Below are 20,046 nucleotides of genomic sequence, written 5' to 3' on the forward strand. Positions count from 1 at the left end.
TGTGGAAAAGAAGTTAGCAGTTTATTATTTTTTTAAACAGCCTTGTTTGCTCAGTCGCTAAGTCATGTCTGACTCTTGGCGACCCCACAGACTACAGCCCACCAGGCTCAGACTCTGTCCATGGGATTCCTCTGCAGGAATACTGGAGTGGGTTGCCATTAAACAGCCTTACTGAGATATAATTCATAAAGTATACAATTCACTCATTTAAAGTGTGCTATTTAATGGTTTCTAGTATATCCACAAGCTGTGCAGCCATCACTTCAATCAATTTTAGAATGTTTTCATCACTCCGAAGATGCCATGTCCATCAGCAGTCACTTCCCATATCTACCCAACCTCCCAGCCCCAGGCAACCATACTACTTTCTGTCTCTACAGATATCTCTCTTCTGGACATTTCATAGAAATGGAATAAAAAAACAAGAGGTCCTTTGTGACTGGTTTCTTCCATTTAGCATGTTCTCAAGGTTTATCCCTGTTGCAATAATTACCAGTACATTTCTTTTTACTGCCAAATAATACCGACTATATAGATACATCAGATTTTATTTACCCATTCCTCAAGTTGATGGACATTTGGGCTATTTTCACTTTTTCCTCATTATGAATAATGCTGCTAAGAACATTTGTACACAGGCAGTTTTTTATAACATATAGTTATCATATGACCTAGCAGTCCCACTCCTGGCCATCGGCCCTAGAGAAACAAAAATTTGTTCTCACACAAAAACCTGTACACAAATACACAGCAGCTCTACTCATAATTGCCAAAAAACTGGAAACAACCTAAATGTCCTTAAGAAGAATCATGGTACCTCCAAGTACTACTACCCAGCAATAAAGAAGGAACTATTAATAAATACACATCTTAAATGAATCTCAAAGGCTTTATACTAAGATTGAAGGCTTTGTACTTGAGAAAAGAAGTCAGTATCAAAGGATTACATACTACATGACTCCATTTACATAAAATTCTCAAAAAACCAAAACTATGGCAAGAAAGAACCGGTTATGGGTGGAGGGGGTTGGCTACAAAGGGATAACATGAGGGAGACTTTAGAGGTAGCAGTTCTGTATTCTGACTAAAATGTTATACCAAAAGAGAATATATATGTATGTATATATACATTTATGTTGGTACACATATGCATATGTGTATCAAAACTCATAGAACTGAACAGCAGAAAAGTCAAATTTATTGCATGTTAACATTAAACTAAAATTAAGAAAAAAAGAAGCCAACTAGAAAGATACACAGACTCTCCTAGCACGTTATGCTCCAGTCCCCAGAGGAAGCATTCCGTATTTACTGCGCACTTACTGCCTATCAGCCTCCATGCCAGAGAGCCGACCACAGAATAAACGACTTTGGCCATCCGAACATAGATGTGAAAGTCCAAATGGGGGGTGTTTTTTAATTTAAATACCAGCTGGCCTCCCATGACTGCTTAGGAGAATTATGAATAATCATCAAATAAATGTGTCACAGCTGACATGTCTTCTAAACTATAAGACGTAGAAATGCTCAAGTGAAAAACACTTGCTTCTAGGACTTTCAACTTGGGGCTCAAATCCCGAACCACTGTTGTGTTTGTTTTTGTTTTCTGTATGTTCATGGTGTCTTGTGAGTCTGTCATTTGGGTCTCTGCATTCCCCATTGAAGCGGCTCTAGAAGAAAACTGCCTCTTTGGACTGCACATTCTCATCTCTCATTTATGCTACGTAGCCTGTATTTCCCTTTAGATCATCCCAAACATAGTGTCCAAATTCAGTGAAAATCCAAGAGGTTTTGGTGTTGCAGTCAGAAACAAACTGTCACTTTAATTATGTAGGTTATATAGGCTTCCCTAGTGGCTCAAATGGTAAAGAATCTGCCAGCAACGTGGGAGACCTGGGTTTGACCCCTGGGTTGGAAGGATCCCTGAAGGAGGGCATGGCAACCCACTCCAGTGTTCTTGCCTGGAGAATCCTCATGGACAGAGGAGCCTGGCGGGCTACAGTCCATGGGGTCACAAAGAGTTGAACACGACTGAGCGACTAAGCACAGCACAGCACAGATACAAAATTAATTATTTTGAAACAAAGACTAAGCCCAACACTTCAGGAGACCAGAAATATCAGGGTCGTTCTGAAGTCAAAACAAAGAAGCTGGTTTGTAACAAAAACTGAATTAAACTTGGGAGTCAAAAGATCCCAGTCTGAACGATCTTGGCTCTGCTTACAATTGAACCAGATTCTCAACAGATAATAAACAATAAATATAATAAATACATTAAAAAATAACATATAAAAAATAAGTCTGTCAATAAAGTATATTTGTTGTTCAGTCACTGAGTAGTGTCCAACTCACTTGCAACCCCATGGACTGCAGCATGCCAGGCTCCTCTGTCCTTGGGATTTCCCAGGCAAGAATGCTAGAGTGGGTTACCATTTCCTTCTCGAGGGGATCTTCCTGACCCAGGGATCAAACCCTCGTCTCCTGCACTGGCAGGCAAATTCTTTACCCCTGAGCCACCTGGGAAGCCCCAGTAAAGTATATCAGATGGTGATGAGTGTTATGGGGAAAGATAAGAAAAAGTAGAGTAAAGGAAGGGAAATCTAGGTAGAGTGTCGGGGAAGAGGTGAATTATAATTTTTAAACAGAGGGGTTAGGACGGCCTCATTGACAAGATGACATATAAGGACATGCTTAAAGGAGAGGAGCTATCCAGACAGATATTCTGGGGGAAAGCATTACAAGTACAGCGAACAAGTAACAAAGACCCTAAGACAGGAGTAAGACAGGAGTAGACCTAGCATTTGCGATGAAAAGCAAGGACACCAAGGGTCTATTGGACCTCCGAGCAAACATGTCAAGTAGGCAGTACAACGCAGTGTTTGAAGAGACGTCTGAGCTGGAAATAAAAATTTAGAAGTTAGTAGAATTCAAAAACACATATGCATTGTTCTTAGAACAAACATTTAATGAGTCGACTATGTGCCAGGAAGAGTGGGAGAGGGGGAGAGGGAGAGAGACAGAGAGACTCGCCTCACAAAATGCTCTTGCAGTTCAACGCCAGCTTAACCAGAGTGACGAGGGAGGCCGAGGGGAAAGACACGGAGGGCGAATTCCCAGTCACGGTGTTTAGAAGACATCAGTCAAAGAAAGATTTAGTGAAAAACGTAAGAAATATTAAATCTGATTCCTAATCTACAAGGTGAACTGGAGGACTGTGCTTAACATCTCAAAGTCTCGCTGTGAAGTCATTACTAACATTCTTTTCATCGAGTTGTCATTGAGAAACTCCTGTATGAGACTGAAGATGAATCAGAGGGACCTTCCTGCCCAACAGTTTCAGAGGGGACTTTGCTTGCCCAGGCCATGTTCATGCAGATGCTGTGGCTCCCTGTGCTCGCCAAGCATGATCAAGGCCCTTAAGACAGTGTTTTGTTCCACATAGTTATTCCTAAAGATGGACATTTCATCCCTTACATGGGCAGAGTATAAATCTCAAAAGAAATCTTAGGGAGGACAGCATAACTTTGAAGCAATCCTAGCAGCAATTTATATGAATAGGTTACGCATCAAGTTTTCAAGTTTAGAACATATGTTGCTTGGGTACACAAAAGAGGCTGCAAGTGTCCATCTGAAGCCCTGTGGTAGGTGAATCAACAGTCCCCCTAAATCTGAGTGATAGGGTTCATCAGGTCACCTATGTGCAGAAAAATCTTAAATCTGGTACTAAAATGTGTAGCAATAAACAAACAACACTCACAATTAGTTCAAGTATACCCCTAGATTAGCTACGGGTCTCTTGAACAGAAACTAGTTCTAGCTAGCGTTCCAAAAATGGGGAGTGGGGACTGAATGGATACCAGTGTTCTCCAACATGTTTGAAAGAAGGATTAAAATTCAGGGTTTATCACCCTAAGCCCTACTGACATTTTGAGCCAGATAACTCTTTGTTGTAGGGAAATTATTTGGGGAGTAGGAGCTGTCCTGTACATTGTAGAATAGTTTAGCAGCATCCCCCACAAGCAATGTCTCTAGACATGGCCAAACATCCCCAGGAGGCTAAATTGCCACCAGTTAAGGACAACAGCTTAATGTCAAGACATGGGAAGGGCAAAGATACAGCTGGCCCTCTAAGACAACTGGAAGTTAAGTATTTAAAAACTTCTCTGTGAGTCTGTTTATCCATTCTGCTTATCTTTAAAAAAAAAGCTCATAATTTCACCAATCTTTTCTATTGTTTGTATCGGTGTCTATTTCATTTATTTCTGCTCTGATCTTTATTATTTCTTTCCTTCTACTGACTTGGGGTTTACTTCATTCTTTTTCTAGTCCCTCTAGGTATAAAATTCGGTTGTTCATTTGAGACTTTTCTTGTTTCTTGAAATAAGGCCTGTATTGCTATAAACTTCCCTCTTAGAACTGCCTTTACTGCATCCCACAGATTTTGGAAAGCTGTGTTTCTACTTTCATTTGCCTCAAGCTATTCTTTGACCTCCTCTTAGATTTTTTTGTTGACTCACTGGTGCTTTTAGTAGCGTGTTGTTTAGTCTCCATGTATTTGTGTTTATTCCAATTGTCTTCCTATAGCTGATTTCTAGTTTCATGCCGTTGTGGTCAGAAAAATGCTTGAAACAGATCCTTTCTTCTTAAATTTATTGAGACTTCTGTGGCCTAACATGTGATCTATCGTGGGGAAGGTTCCGTGTGCACTTGAAAGGAATGTGTATTCTTCTGTTTGGGGATGGAATGATGCTCATTATCAGGGAAATGACAAGCAAACCCCAGTAAGATGTCACCTCACACCAGTCAAAATGACTGTCATCAAAAAGACAAGAAATAACAAGTGTCCATAAAGATGTGGAGAAAAGGGAACCCTCAGGCACTTCTGATGGGGATGTAAATTGGTGCAGTCACTGTGAAAAATAGTATGGAAGTTCCTCAAAAAATTAAAAATAAAACTACCATACAATCCAACAATTCACTTCTGGGTATTTATCCAAAGAAAACGAAAACACTAATTCAAAAAGATACACGCCCCAATGTTCGCTGCAGCATTATTTATAACAGTCAAGACATGGAAGCAACCTAAGTGTACCCATCAACAGATGAATAAATAAAGATGTGATACATACCTACACACAATGGAATATTACTCAGTTACAAAAAAGAATGAAATCTTGCCATCTGTGACAACACAGATGGACCTAAAGGGTATGTCATGCTAAATGAAATAAGTCTGACAGAGAAAAACAAATACTGTATGTTTCCACTTATAGGTGGAATGTAAAAAATAAAACAAACAAATATAATAAAAAAGAAACAGACTTACAGATACAGAGAACAAGCTAGTGATTGCCAGAGGGAAGGAGGCGGACAGGGGTGAAATAGGTGAGGGAGATTGAGAGGTACAAACTACCTACCAAGTATAAAATAAAGAAGTCAGGGGATGCAATGTACAGGACAGGAAATACAGTCAATAGTACTATAAAAACTTTGTATGTTGTGAAATCTATAAAGATGTCAAATCACTATGTTGTATATCTGAAATTAATATTATAAGTAAACTAGACTTCAATTAAAAATAAATTAGTTTTTTAATTTAAAAAAATCCCTCGAAAGCTCCCTTGATTTCTAACCCCTTTTTTCTCTCTGTATTTCAGCTTTAATTCTCTCATTGCAGCTCAGCAATGGGAACATGGTCAACAGCTCTTTTATTTGTTAAAATTCAGGCCTCTGGACAAAGAATGACTCTTTTCTCAAAATCCAATTTTTAGGAAATGTTTTTTGCTGTTTTAATCGCTCAGTCGTGTCCGACTCTTTGCGACCCCAGGGACTGCAGCACGCCAGATTCCTCTGTCCGGGGGATTTCCCAGGCAAGAATACTGGAGTGGGTTGCCATTTCCTTCTCCAGGGGGATCTTCCCGACCCAAGGATTGAACCTGCATCTCCTGCACTGCAGGCGGATTCTTTACCACTGAGCCGCCAGGGAAGCCCAGGAAATCTCAGGGAATGATTCTTATTGTCCTGACTGGAGCCTGATCCCTGCCTATGGTGTGTGACCTGAAGGGTGGAGGATGTTACATGCAAGTACAGCAGCTTTTGCTGAACCTACGTCTGAAATCAGAGGCAGTATCAGCTTCCAAAAGGAGGAAGGTGCTATTGTTGATAGAAGAGTGCTTTGGGGACCAAGGAAAAAACCCAAACAAACCAGGCATCCACCACAACCATTTAATAATGAATAATAAGCATATCACAGGGCAAATAGTCAGCAAATTAATATTTCCTCATTATAGTGAACTGGGTTTGCCTTACTACATTTGAGGCACATTTGTGAGCTGAGTATTCTGGGGAACATCTGAATCCACCGAGAGATCGGTAGAATTTTTAGGTAGGTGGGCAGGCGTGACATCTATGCCTGGCTGTTTTGTCACTAATGTATTTTAAAGTGAGTTTCTAGACGACACATTTAAGTAATCCACAGATGAAATCCTGGAATATTACTACTACTGTAAGATTACTGCCCACAGGCAGACATGACAAGGGACTGACAGTTGGTATGCTTTGTGGGTTACTAGCAAAATATACTTTTAACATGTGACTCTGCCTAAGTCAACGGCAGGCCATAATTGAACAACCATTGCCCAATTTGTGGGCTAACAGAAAACCAAATGTTTGCCTTGAAACTTTCCAACTGGGTTCAAGAATAAAATCCAGGAATATGATAATATACACATCAAATGGACATGAATGCATTCAACTCAAAATTTAAGGAAGGACGCAGTGTAAGTTTAAAATTTTTTAAGTTTCCCAAAGACTAAGAGGAGATGGGAGACAGGAAACCTTTCCCTCGTTCTCCCATTAGCAAATCCCAGAAATTACATTCCATGTTAATTCAGAAGCACTTGCACCTTGAGAGCAAGATGAGAAAGAACCTAGACGCCAAATCCCGCTGTAGGCATGCCAGACCTTTCAGGGCCTCCCATTCAGCTATGATCTCACGGAAAGTAGGCTCAAAGATCTGAAGATCTGACCGCAACATTATCCTAGAAAAAGCAACCCTTCATAGAGCCACAGGCCAATCCTAAGCAGAGGAAGGACAGAGAAAAAGGCTGACGTGACAGAGGAGTGTGGGGGACTTCAACCTGCAGAGTCATCTCAGTCAGCTTTAGGGGAGTTGGAACCTCTCTCCTCTGTTCCTGAATCTTACTGTGTTAGAGTTGGCTTTAGGGGCTACATTTGCCAGCAGAACACAGGAATGCTAATATTAATATTTTCAAAGTTCATCAGGAGATTACTTAAACATGGCAACTTGAAAATCTCTAAAAATGCCAAGGTCGGTAAAAAATCACATTTTTACATTTTATAACAGGCACCCAACAGAAAGGAATAACTGACGAGATTCTTAATCCTCTGATGAGTAAAAAGTACCCCAGCACTCACGACAAAGCCAGAGGTCTGCAGTGTCTTCTTGCTAGTACAGTAATAACATGCTGGTTGGCTGCGATGAGACAACCATAAACTTCTATCTTTCCTTAGAAAAGACGGATGTTCAATCATTGCTTTTATAAATGACATAAATTGTTTTTTTCATGTCAATCTGAGGGCAGGGCTATGATGAAAATATTGAGGACCTAAAAGAAAACCATCCAAATAAATAAGAGTTCATTACTAGAGGGAGAACTGTGAGATTCCAGCTTCCACTGAGGGAGAGGAGGGGCCTAAAGGAGACATGATGATCAGCTCTCAGCCTTCACGATCCACGAGGCCAGGAGTTGTCCATTATGACGTCTCTGCTTCGAGCCGCACCTTGAAAGTGCTCAGGAACTCTTTACTGAGTGGTCAAGTAAAGGCTTCAAGGCTTCTCTACAAATCAGAAGGACTTGTAGATACACAAATCAAAGAAACATTTCTCAGTCTTTTCACTGCAGATGAGGAAAGCAGTTGCATAAACATTGTCATAAGTCAAGCAATCAATTTGTCGAACACAGCAACAGACAGTGCAGTTTGAATGGAAAACAGAGACTTTGTGAATGAAAATCATCCTATCATTGTTCTCATTTTTAAAAAATAAGGGTAAAAACAAAGTTCTTTCAGCTATTTGGTTATGGCAGAAAGAGTTACAGAGTTAGATGTGATTTCTACGACCTTTTAAAGCTCTTTCACTCCTGTCTTTCAATACTAAGAACCCTGAATGAATGGTTCACTTTGCCCTGATTTTTCAAGACACTGGTTTATTTATTTTTAAGCCCTCTGACCTGGCTTCTCTCAACTAAATCATCAACAAAACTATTCTCTACATGATAACCAATTAACACAGTCAACCCTCCTGGTCTTCCCTCTGCTGCATGATACTTAACAAATTATTTAATCAAAATTCTCTCCTCCTCGGGAATAAGGATATTCTGATCCATATCCTTTACTCTCTGAGGGCATGGCCCAGGCATTATCCTTAGCTCCTGTCTAAAGGAGCACCTCATAGCACCCTTCTCCTCTGAACTTGACCTGTGGAATATGCAGACATCATACACACCCAAGTGGCAGAGTGCACAGATAACACTGGGCATGTTTTGCTGAGTGAATGCTCTCCCGCACACAAATGCTCGGCATTCCCTCCTCCACTCAGCGTTCTCATGCTGGCTTCACGCAATGTGAGCTGCTCAAATTACGCAGCAGCTCCTTAAGAGTTTTCCACTATTTTTACTGATACGAGAAGGAAATGGCCACCCACTCCAGTATTCTTGCCTGGAGAATCCCATGGACAGAGGAGCCTGGGGCTGGAGGGGGGACTACAGTCCATGGGGTCGCAAAGAGTCAGACAGGACTGAGTGACTAACACACACAACAATCGATTATATTTATATTTGTTTATGAATGCCTATCATTATGGCCCAGTAGTCCTATGTGGTCTGTTTAAACTAAAGTTAATATTTATTGAGCATTACTATGAGTCAGGTACTATTATGAACCTCTGTGTGTGTGTGTATGTATGTGCGTGCGCGCGTATAAACATCCCTATAAGGCAGGTAGGATTATAATCCCCACTTCAGATGAGAAAATTGACGTGCACAGAGGCGAAGTAATTTGCCTGGGTCACATAGTGAGAAAGTGCCACAGCCGGGGCTTGAAACTTGGGCAGACTAGATTCCAGCCTCTCTGGTGTTTACCACCACACCGTACTGCCTTTCTGGCAGAATGTTCTAGATATTATCTATGTCAGTTAAGGATTTTGATTGCATTTCCTTCACTTGATACACTATGCATGCTACGTCACTTCAGTTGTGTCCAACTCTGCAACCCCATGGACTGTAGCCCGCCAGACTCCTCTGTCCATGGGATTCTCCAGGCAAGAATACTGGAGTGGGTTGCCATGCCCTCCTCCAGGGAATCTTCCTGACACAGGGATCGAACCTGCATCTCCTGCAACTCCTGCACTGCACGTGGATCCTTTACCACTGAACTACCAGGGAAGCCCTGATACTCTATATTCACTCAACACATGTTCTTTGCATTTCTACTATGACTACATACTGTGGACTGAAAATAGAATAGGATGTGGCCAGTGCCCTTAAAAAGCATAAGTCAGGGAGACAAACAGTCACCCAGCTGCAGTGAGCTCAATAAGTGATACAACAGACATAACTATGGGCTGTATCAATTCAGTCAATGAACAAACCAACAGTTTCCTATGTGTAAAGAACATCTGTAAAGATAAAATATATTTTCAAATAATCTTGACATTCCAGAAAGATTTTATAGCGTGACAAAACCGTGACCTGAATCCTTGTCCTGCAGCTTTGGAGTTTATAAATCAACCTGGGTTCTCTGAAGCTTATGTCTCTGACTTGTATCTCTGAAACAGGGAGGACTTCCTAAAAGGATTGTTGAGAATTGAGTGAAAACAACCAGTAAACTGGAATGCTATAAAGAAATACTAGGTATTATTCACACTTAGACCTCATGTGGGCCCCTTAACAACACAGCCCAACATAGACTAACTGCTCTGTATCAACAGATCATAAAGAAATGTCCTCAACCATAAAAATAACTTCTCCAAGGCTATGTTCAATCAAGTGTAAATACTGGGCAAGTACAAGTATATAAGAGGAGGTGTAACTTGGAGCAATAGTGTTTCTGAGGAGTGGATCACCTTGTAAAAAGAAGAGTAATTGGTTGGCTGAAAGGAAAATGGTGTGGGGGGTGGGGCGGGTTTTCACGGCAGGGCACCAGCGTGGCCAGAGTTATTTGGTAGAGAAATAAGATCTGTATGAGGAAATGGCACAAAAAGAAAAGGAGAGAAGACTAACATTGGGCTAAGAGAGGCTTGGGTGATCTGAGAAAGAGTGTGGATATGGTGACTAAGTCAGGGAGAATGGGATGAAAGTGAGGCGGACGGCACACTCAGCCATCATTCGGCCAACAAGAAGCAAATGCCTGCCACAAGCAGCACTGTGTTCCGTGCTGGGAGACAACAGAACACAGCCCACACCCCGCCTTTGATCTGAAAGAGCTCACAGTTCAGTGGGGGTGGCATTAAACAGGTTAATAAACAAATATAAAAATCCAAGCCAGGCTAAGTGCCATGAAGGAGGGTGCTTCAGTGTCCCAGACATAATGAAGCACATAATGAAGCAGGAACTGGGAGGGAGTGCTGGTCTAGGAAAATCTGGGTGGAGATAGGAACATTTTAAGTAGGATCAGATCAGGGAGAGAATGAGACAGGATCCAAACGGTGTCTCTGTTAAGTTCCCACTTAGAAAGAAAGAATAACCTTTAACCTTCTCTGTGAGGACCCTAAGAAGGTAAAGATATCACACTGTTCTAGAGTAACTGAGCAAATGTCTTACGGAATTACTAAGCATATGGTATTTGTAATTCTCTTCAAGTTTCATTTTCCCCATATAATTCTCAGAAAGTTCATTCATGTAACCAAATAAAAGTACTTCCCTCCCCTGCGACAGAATCTTTAAAAACTTCCCTAGAATGGTGAGACCTAAATGAACTTAAAAAAAAAAAAAAAAAAAACCCACACTAGGAAAAGTTTCTAAAGTTTCTAAAAAATTCACAATACAATATGCAATGATGACTCCAATAAATACCTCAGAACAGTGGTTTCCAATGCTAACTGGAATGTGAATGACTTGAATACTAAATAATGGGGTGGGGTGGGGGGAGAGCTTTGACTATGGTATAAGCATTCTAAAAACTGTGATCTTTTGTTTGTCTTGTGTTTTAAGAAAAACTTGAAGTGCCAAGATTCTTGGATAAAATTTAAATATTTTGAACTGGCTGTGGCAGCTCATGGTTAATTCTCACACAAAGATTCATCAAATCATAAACTGACTTGAAAAGAAGTGGTTTGAAGTGGATTTTGAAACCTATACAATGTCTTATAATAGATACCTGCCTGATGGGCAAATGCAATAAAAATGTATAAAGAGAAAACCAATTGTAAAATACATTTGATAAAAGAAAGACAGATTTTAGCAGTTTACATGTATTTTTTAAAACATCTTACTAACTGTATAAAGCAATTTAAAATTATCTCAACTATACTTTTCTAAGTTTAAGAGGAAAATAAATTATCTTTTCCTAGCACATAAAAAAAGAGTTAGAGTCAGCAGCAACACTTTAAAGGCTACTTTTAATAAATACTACTCACGAGTATAACTTTCTCTCCCACCCCATGCAGTCTTTTCTCCAGTGCAAATTATTGATTTCCAGACAAAAGCATTCAGAAAACACACATCTGATTATAGCATAAGCTATCAGTGATACACAAGCTTTTGTGATGAGAAAAGGCAACATCTCAAATCGAAGAAGGTAAAACACAAGTAGCAAAAATGAATCCTTTAAGAACTATCAAACCAAACAAAAAATAAAATTAGATATAAATTCAAGTTTTAGACTGTGGTCAATTGAGGTCTAGACAAAACCCTATGTTTGTTCACTGCCTAGTCTCCAGTCTGCTCCAAGTTTGAAAAGGTAATTGAACACAGTCTATAATTACTGGATTAGACACAGATGGGCTCTGTACATTTCAGGGGGAAAAAAGCACTGTTTTGATTCATTTTATGATTGCCTGTAAGGTCAGACTTTTCAAAATGTACTTTCATCTGTTAAATGGTTTCTCAAATTCCCTAGGGTAGATCTTCAATAACTGTGATGTTTTAAGCAATTTGGGCCTATCAGATCCTGTCTTTGAATGTAACTAGCTGCCCATTTTCTAGTATTATAAATGTGCATGTAGGTTAATTGCTACATCTCTTACATATTTTCTGAAGTCGCAGTTTGGGGGGAAAAAATGAAAAAATTGTGCCCCTTCTCTGACAGGAATTGGTCATATTGATGAGGATTTTCATGTAAGAAAAAAGAAAAATTAGCTATTTATTAACAAATAGTTTACTGTCATCTAAAGTCCATGAAAAATATTTTCTGACTCAAGTGAAAAACAGAAACAAGGACTTATACATTTTGGACGAAAGTTGTAAGCAAAGTAAGTTTAGATTCCTTCCAACTGAGTAATTTGTAAAACAAGATAACACACACTTGACTCTTCTTATGCATTTTTATTTAATAACTGCAAATGACTAGGAAGTATGTTGTCTGTGCAAACACACACACACACACACACACACACACACAGAAAAATGATTTCTTAACGTAAAAAAAGAAAATCCCTAAAGATAGCAAATCTATATCACTTACGATAATAATGATGCCATGATACAGCAACGTATCATCAATTCTCAGAGGAAAATAATATCTAACTTGGAGAAGCCGGTATTTGGTCCCTTCAGCGTCCTGCCTATCCTATTCCCAACCATCTCATGTTAAAACAATTTAGTCAATAGAGCTAGACGCAAAGTTTTTAATTATAAAATTTGTGGCATAACCAATAGCTTCAGTTAAAATGCCACAAAAAGTCCTCCTTGCTTAGTGCACTTAACCACAGACGATGGATTCTCAGGCTAAAGACTTGGTCACAGGGGCTCCCAAGCCCACCACAGGGGCCCCAGTCCCGAGGAGAGCTGGAAGGCCGAGGGCAGTCCTGTACCAGCGGCAGCGAGGCTCCAGGCTCGTCAGGACAGACTTCACCTAGTTCCCACCTTGCACAGTATCACATTAGACTCTCCTGTTTCTTATCAAAATCTCCTTCATTTTCTATTTCCCAAACTCATTTTAGTTGGCTACTCTGCAGCCTAGATAGTATAGAAACACCTCAATAGTAGAAAAATTTAAAAAAAAAAAAGAAAGAGGGTAGAGTAAGAAATAATTCCAAATAGTTTTGATATGTTTTAAGAAGTTAGTTTTGTGTATGTTTTACCACATATGGAAAAGGAGAATTTACAGTCACCTAATAAAACCTACGTTGATATTCTTCATGAAATTATACATGCAAATAGAAAGTATTTATACTTACAGAAAGATTTACAGCCATATTCAAGAGAATTTAGCAATTTTCTGATGCTCTCTTCAAGAGGCATAAATATAATCCACTTATAACCTCCTCTTGTCACAAAACCAAGGAATTTCTAAACCACCCAGATAATCTTGGGTTTCTTAAAACACACTAATATAAACAGAAAATTTCGCAGAAGCAAATGTTTATGTGACTATTTACATGAACACAGTAATCATCATTTCATTTATAAGTGTTCCCATAAATGTTGTTGCAACTATAACAACCTCACATATACTAAGGAAGTGGTTTTTTAAATTAAATCTATTCTATATTTGTTCTATCTTCATGCAAAATGAACAGCTGCCTCTATTTTATATTTCACATATGTATGGATTTTCTTACCAAAATTTTCTAAACATAAGATATATCTGTATTAAGTGACTAGAAGCTCAGAGTACCATGTAAATGCTGTAGAAAATTATTAACAATTTCCGTCCTTGCTCTCCATCGAGCTCATACACAAAACCAAGATAATATCAGAATAAGGCATTTGTACAGAAAACCACGACAGAACTTTGGCCCTGTTACTGTGCTGTTCTATGCTTTCTTCGTAAGGGTGTATATAAACTGAGTGCAACAAGCCAACCGAAATGGTAAGACTGCCAAGGAGGGAAGTTTCTCTAGGTAAATCTGTTTGTGAAATTAAATATGCGTTTCACAAGACTGGTTACCAAAAACTGTGCCTTAATGTCGACCACAGACACACAAGTACTTAAGAGAACACAAGGGTTTTTTAAAAAGAGATGTACATGTTGTGAATTAATTCCGTCCTTCCTTCCCTCCCGCCTTCCTTCCTCCCTCTCTTTTCCTTTCTTCCTTAATTTCATTTCCAAAGTCACATGAAACACATTTTAAAATGTTATAATGTATTTGGTACATATTATTCTGCATCAACACCCAGTTTTAGCCCAGCCCTAGCTCACAACCATCTTTACTCACATAACTCGTGCATTTTATTTTTTAACATTAATGCTTTAAATAAATTGAGCTTAAAAGCATGAAGCTAACTATAAGAAACAAAGCCTGGAAAGATTTCTTCTTAGCCTTTCTCAAAAAAGGCCTTTCCCTTTTTAAACAATTTACATGATGTTTTATGGTCCTTTTAGAAGAGATTATAGTGAATGGCACTCCAAGTGGGTTGTGTGAACCCACAAACCACTCCTCATAAAAACTGCTATAATTTTCCAGGACAGGGACAATAAAATATCATACATAAGCCAAAGCTAAATCACGGTGTGACCACAGTCACAAACACATTATTTTCATGAAAATTAAGCATGATAAAGCTAACAAAGAAATGACAAAGAGAAAGCTTCTGACAGATTCTTCTCAATCTAGCACTTACACAAGCGTTTACAGAATTTTCCTCCATTTCCTAAGTGGCTTGAAATGCAGGTGCTAATTCAGTTCCCAAGTTTTTATATGTAGTTCATCTATTTTCAGTGAGATTAAGAAAATAAGTAACTACAACTATAGCTCAAAGAACACTATAAATAAGCCAGTCAACCTACCTAAAATGATTAACATTTTTGTTTCTGATGAAATGTTAAGCTTTGTGGAAAGTTCAAATGCAATTTTCCAGAGGTGCATTTCTCATTCCAGACCACCAGGGGCCGATGAGGGTCTCCATTCCCCAATCAGCAACCCCCAGTTAAGAGCGTGAAGGCTGCAGGCACTAGCAGTGTGCTCTGTCTCCCGAACAGAGCCCAACTCATTATCTGTGAGACGGCGGCGAAGATCCAATCCCTACACAGAGAAAGAGGGGTGACCGAATGAAATGTTTAAGAGATGGGAGGAATTCAAACGGTATAACTCTTTCATCATCACCTATCTTGCAAAATTTCCCACTTTCCTTTTCCCTAAGACAGGAGTTATTAAACATTAAAACTGGAAAACAATATGAAGACCATGCTTTTCTACCTCAGGGGTGGGAGAAATTGCAATACTACACTGCCACAGAAAATAAAGCCTGCCTAATACAATTCACTGTAGCTGATCATAGCAGCTTATTGCTAAGTCAGGCATAATACTGAAATTAGGATCGGCGAGCCAGGCCAAAATATCTATAAAAGAATATCATTTACAGAGAGTTAGCTTATGATGTAGTAAGAACGGTAAAATGAAACAGCATTTTCTACTTATACCTGGTGGTATTAATTCTGGTTAGACAGAACTATTTAAAATATTTACAGCTCTTCTTCACAGAAAAATATTGGAAGAGAATTGGAATGAAATAATACAGACCTCTGAAACAAGCTGACAGAAACCTTAACAGATATGTTTTACTGCTTTTCAGAGTCTTACGCTAAAACGGATGGCTCTAGAATAATAAATTATGCTAAATTTATATAGTACTTGTGCACATAGCTCAAAGTTCCCAACTCTCTCCAAAAGGGCACTGTTAGTGAGCATCACAAATTTCTAGGAGAATACAGCAATGATTCAATTAAATCTACTGAGACATCAAACACAGAAATTTGCTCTCCTTTCTTCCCCACACAAAATAGAAAATAATACTTCCAAAACAGTGATACAAAAAACAAAAGTCAAACACCTGAAACACATACTTGTCAAATCCCTTCATATAAAAATGCACTTTTTAATAAGAAGAAAATTTTTTGCTTCTAAATCAAACTTTAACAAATAGGACATTTAAAAATGATTTATACTGTTAGATATTGAGAACAGTCATGTTTAAATAGTTTGCTATTAAAGCTACATTCATTATTTTTGAGGTTAAAGTTTTGTATGCTAAAATAGGTCATTATATTTGTTCAGACAGTCTAGTGAGCCTCTGTGTTTATTGGAAATGCCTTCCAAATACTAGGCCCCAAAGCAGAGCTTCCCAAATGGAATCTGCAAAGAAAAAACACTGATTCCAAAAAGAAGACTGTGCAAGCAATACATAGTTCCAAGATAAATAATTCTACCCAAACCAACTAGACTGTTCTCCAGGTTAATCAGAGACTCCTGCCCTATGACATGTATCTTTCAGAAAACTTAAGTTGTCCACATGTCAGACTTAACAATTAAAATGATCTTCAGAACTGAAAAATTTCATTGGCCCAAACAAAATGAACAATTTATCTGGTCTTGTGAACAGATATGAAGAAGCTTTGAAGATACAAAATATCTTCACCTCATCCTGCAAAATCTGACCTGACTCCTCCTCCATTTACCAAAGTCTACCCACCTACCCAATCCACCCTTTCGACTCACCCCACCCCGTCCACTGCCCCTACTACATTCTAGGTTATATGGCGAAATCCTTGTAAGCAAAAAGAGGAGTTTACTGTATCTCATTTCGCTCCAAGGCCTTGTTTCCTTTAGGTCCCCTCACTGACATTTCTTTGGCCCCACAGTATGCGGGTACGGCCGGATCTACATGGCTGGCTTACAGACGTATCATGCATGAAGCCTTCACGACTGACCACACAAACACAATACCACAATGTAGGTCAACGTGAAACTTATATAGAAGTAAACTGCAGACATAAATCTAAAAGGGTAGAATTCCACTCAGTGATCCTAAAATTATTTCAAGGAATCAATCTCCAAGAATGCATGATCAAATCAGAAGAGCCCAGTTAAGCTTTGAGACGAGGAGCTGGGGATGATGAAGAAAGAAAGAAAAGGAAAGACTTCAGAAGAGGCAGCAAAGGTTTCACCAATCATTATATCACTGAGAGGGCTCAAACTACAGATGAAGTTAGAATACAGAAGATTGTAGAAAGGGCATTTAAAATTATTAACTGATCAAAAATTTGTAGTTGTCATTTAAAAAAAAAATACAACTTAGCAATTCAGTTCAGAAAGAAGAATATCCCCAGAAACATACACATCTGTTTAATATTACAAGCCAACTGTCAACATCCTAAGTGAAGTTTTAATTTAATATTTTTTCTTTCTTGATGTTTTACCTTTAATCAATGCCTCATGAGAGTATCAGTTTTCTATAAGAAACTGTTAAATATAAAGAAATGTTATTGTAGCATGTTTATAAAATCATAGTTCGAGAACTTTTTATTTTTCCAAAGCCTGACCACAACTTAATTATCTGCAGGACATTCCAGGCTCACAATTGCAAGCTCCAGTTCCCAAGCAATTTTAAACAATATCTACTGTACAGGACAGAGGGTACACAACAGACCGCAACACGGTTATGTTTCCAAAAGTCAGCATTAGGCCCTTTAGACATGGTTTTTATTTTCATTAAACAATATTTGTTTCCTCACTAATCATTAAATGGTTTTCATCACTATCGCCTGTTTTCCTTTCACATGTCAGTTGTTAGCATCAGTGTTTGTGTTCATAATAAATAAAGAAAGTGACCCACCCAGTTATTTAAAAATGAACACACACGACTTCTGGTTCAACAAGTGTTAGAGATTTCATGACAAACTCACACTCGTAATGCTATTCTATTTTAATCTAGACGCTGAAGGACTTTAATGGAGTAACAGACTGTACAATACTGCTTTAAATCAGATTTAAGCTTCATGCCTGCTTATGTTATTGTGGGCACATAGATCTAATCAGTGGTTCAAGACATTTACTTGGGAAAATGCAAAAGGAAGAAGAAAAGACAGCGAGGTCGTATTCCTGACCATAATGGAGAGGAGTTGAAAATATTGCCAATTTCTACAGATGGATGAAAAAAGTAGCCTGATTAAAAGTAACATGCCAGAAACTGACCAAAATGCGGGGGTGCAACTAAAAGAGCATTCCAGAACTTTGTAAGAATGATTCTGGGGAAGAAAATCTGAAGAAAAAAAGAGAAAGAGAAAGGAGAGAAAGTTGCATGCTGTCAGGTTATTAGGAACAATTTTAAAACACATCAAGTGTGGGAGAAACAAAGTACATCAAAGTCAGAGGTACATCAAATTAATAGCCAGTATAATAATAATAATAATCCAATAAATAATCTGGAAAACCTTCAAGAAGTCAGATACTTGCATTGTTTACACCGGAACCACCAGAGTTTTCAGAAGAATAAATTATTTAGGTTCAAACAAACCAGTTTTGGATTTCAGATTAACTGGCCGGTAGATAGGTAAATTCAGAGGCAGACAGATCACAAATGCAGGGCACATGCACTGATTGATTTCCATGTTTATTTATCTCCTATGTGCCAAGTACTTTCAAAGTGATTTACTCATTTAATCCTCTAAAATTTTTTCTTCAGGGGCTTCCCTGGTGAATCAGATGGTAACAAATCCGCCTGCAGTACACGAGACCAGGGTTTGATCCCTGGGTCAGTAAGATCCCATGGAGAAGGGAATGGCAACCCACTCCAGTATTCTTGCCTGGAGAATTCCATGGACAGAGGATACAGTCCATGGGGTTCTCAAAGGGTCGGACACGACTGAGCAGCAGACACTTTCACTTTGACTTATTCTCACCATATAGATCAGGAAATGAGGTAATCTGCCCACAAGTCACACACCAGTAGGTAGTAGAGCCCAGGGCCCATGTGCCTAACCAGCCACCATGGCACCAATCTCCCAGGAGACACTGCCTTTATCAAGGCAAGAGGAGGTCTATTATTTGGAGAGACCCAGATGCCTAACTTCTCCACGGCCTCCTTCTCTGACTCCTTATCCTCTCCTAGACTCTCCAATGTTGCTACTCCCCATTCCCCAGCCCTCTTTTCTTCTCATTTGAAATTCCCCTTGGGTAACCTCACTCCTTCTCCAAGGAAGAAGTGATATCTATACTCCACCTGTACTCTGATATCTCCCCATCTATATCTCTGGCTCAGAGACTTCCCTGAGGTCCCCTTCTGTATTTATCATTGTCTGATAGACATGCGCCCCTTGGGTGGATGTTCAGCAGGCACCTCAAAGAACCACAAAGCTGAACTCATCTCGAACTAAACTAAACTCATCTAGTCACCCGCAACTGAAACCTTGAATTCATCTAGAATGACGGGTTTTCATCTCCTACTTAACAAGTCCCAAATCCTGTCAATATATCTTAAACCTGTCCTCTGTCCCTATAGTCCCTGACTCAGTTCAGGCCTCCGCTGGGTCTGGCTCAGACTTAACTACTGCAACCATCATGGATCTTTCTCCTTCCTGCCAGTCCTTCTCGCCTCCACTGAATCTACCAATGGCCGGCAGAACCATCTTTAAAAAATCCATACCTGATCCTGCCAGTTCCCTGCTGGAAACTTTTTAAGGTTCGCCATGGCCTTGAGGATAATGCCCTTCTTTCTCCATTCTAGAGAAATCCTTTCTACCCTTCAAGGCTTAGCTCAAAACTCACCTCTCCTGTGAAGCCCTACCCCTTCAAGCCCCTCCCACTGAGTCCCTCACTTCTATTAATACCCCTGTATCCACATACATTCTGATACCAGCACCTATTACAACAGGCTTTAACTATTTGCCTATTCATCTGTCTTTTCCATTGACTAAAAGTTTCTCCTGGTCAGGGATTGCCTCATTCGTGGTTGTACACACAAAACCTAGTTGCATGCCTGGCATACTCTATCCACAGTGTTCAATAAAGAGTAAGTGAAGAGTTCATGCCAGAAACACCTCCAGTTCAAAGCAGTATTAATAATCTGTCTAAGGCAGAGTGAAGAA

The 20,046-nt window shown here is 39.3% G+C and overlaps 1 protein-coding gene across 2 annotated transcripts in view; it reads right to left on the reverse strand.

The window, feature by feature from the left end:
- Positions 1–20,046, reverse strand: part of STX18 (syntaxin 18) — a 108,115-nt gene that overhangs the window by 71,051 nt on the left and 17,018 nt on the right. Inside the window, exon 1 of one of the 2 annotated variants that reach the window (XM_061145525.1) lies at positions 13,418–13,495. The exons of the other annotated variant lie outside the window; for it this stretch is intronic. Within the exon in view, the coding sequence (XP_061001508.1) occupies positions 13,418–13,435 (18 nt within the window). The 5' untranslated portion in view covers positions 13,436–13,495. Of the gene's footprint in view, positions 1–13,417; positions 13,496–20,046 lie in introns of those variants that run through there. 2 annotated transcript variants of the gene reach the window in all.

This window comes from Dama dama, chromosome 6 (genome assembly GCF_033118175.1).
Source record: "Dama dama isolate Ldn47 chromosome 6, ASM3311817v1, whole genome shotgun sequence".
NCBI lineage: Eukaryota > Metazoa > Chordata > Mammalia > Artiodactyla > Cervidae > Dama > Dama dama.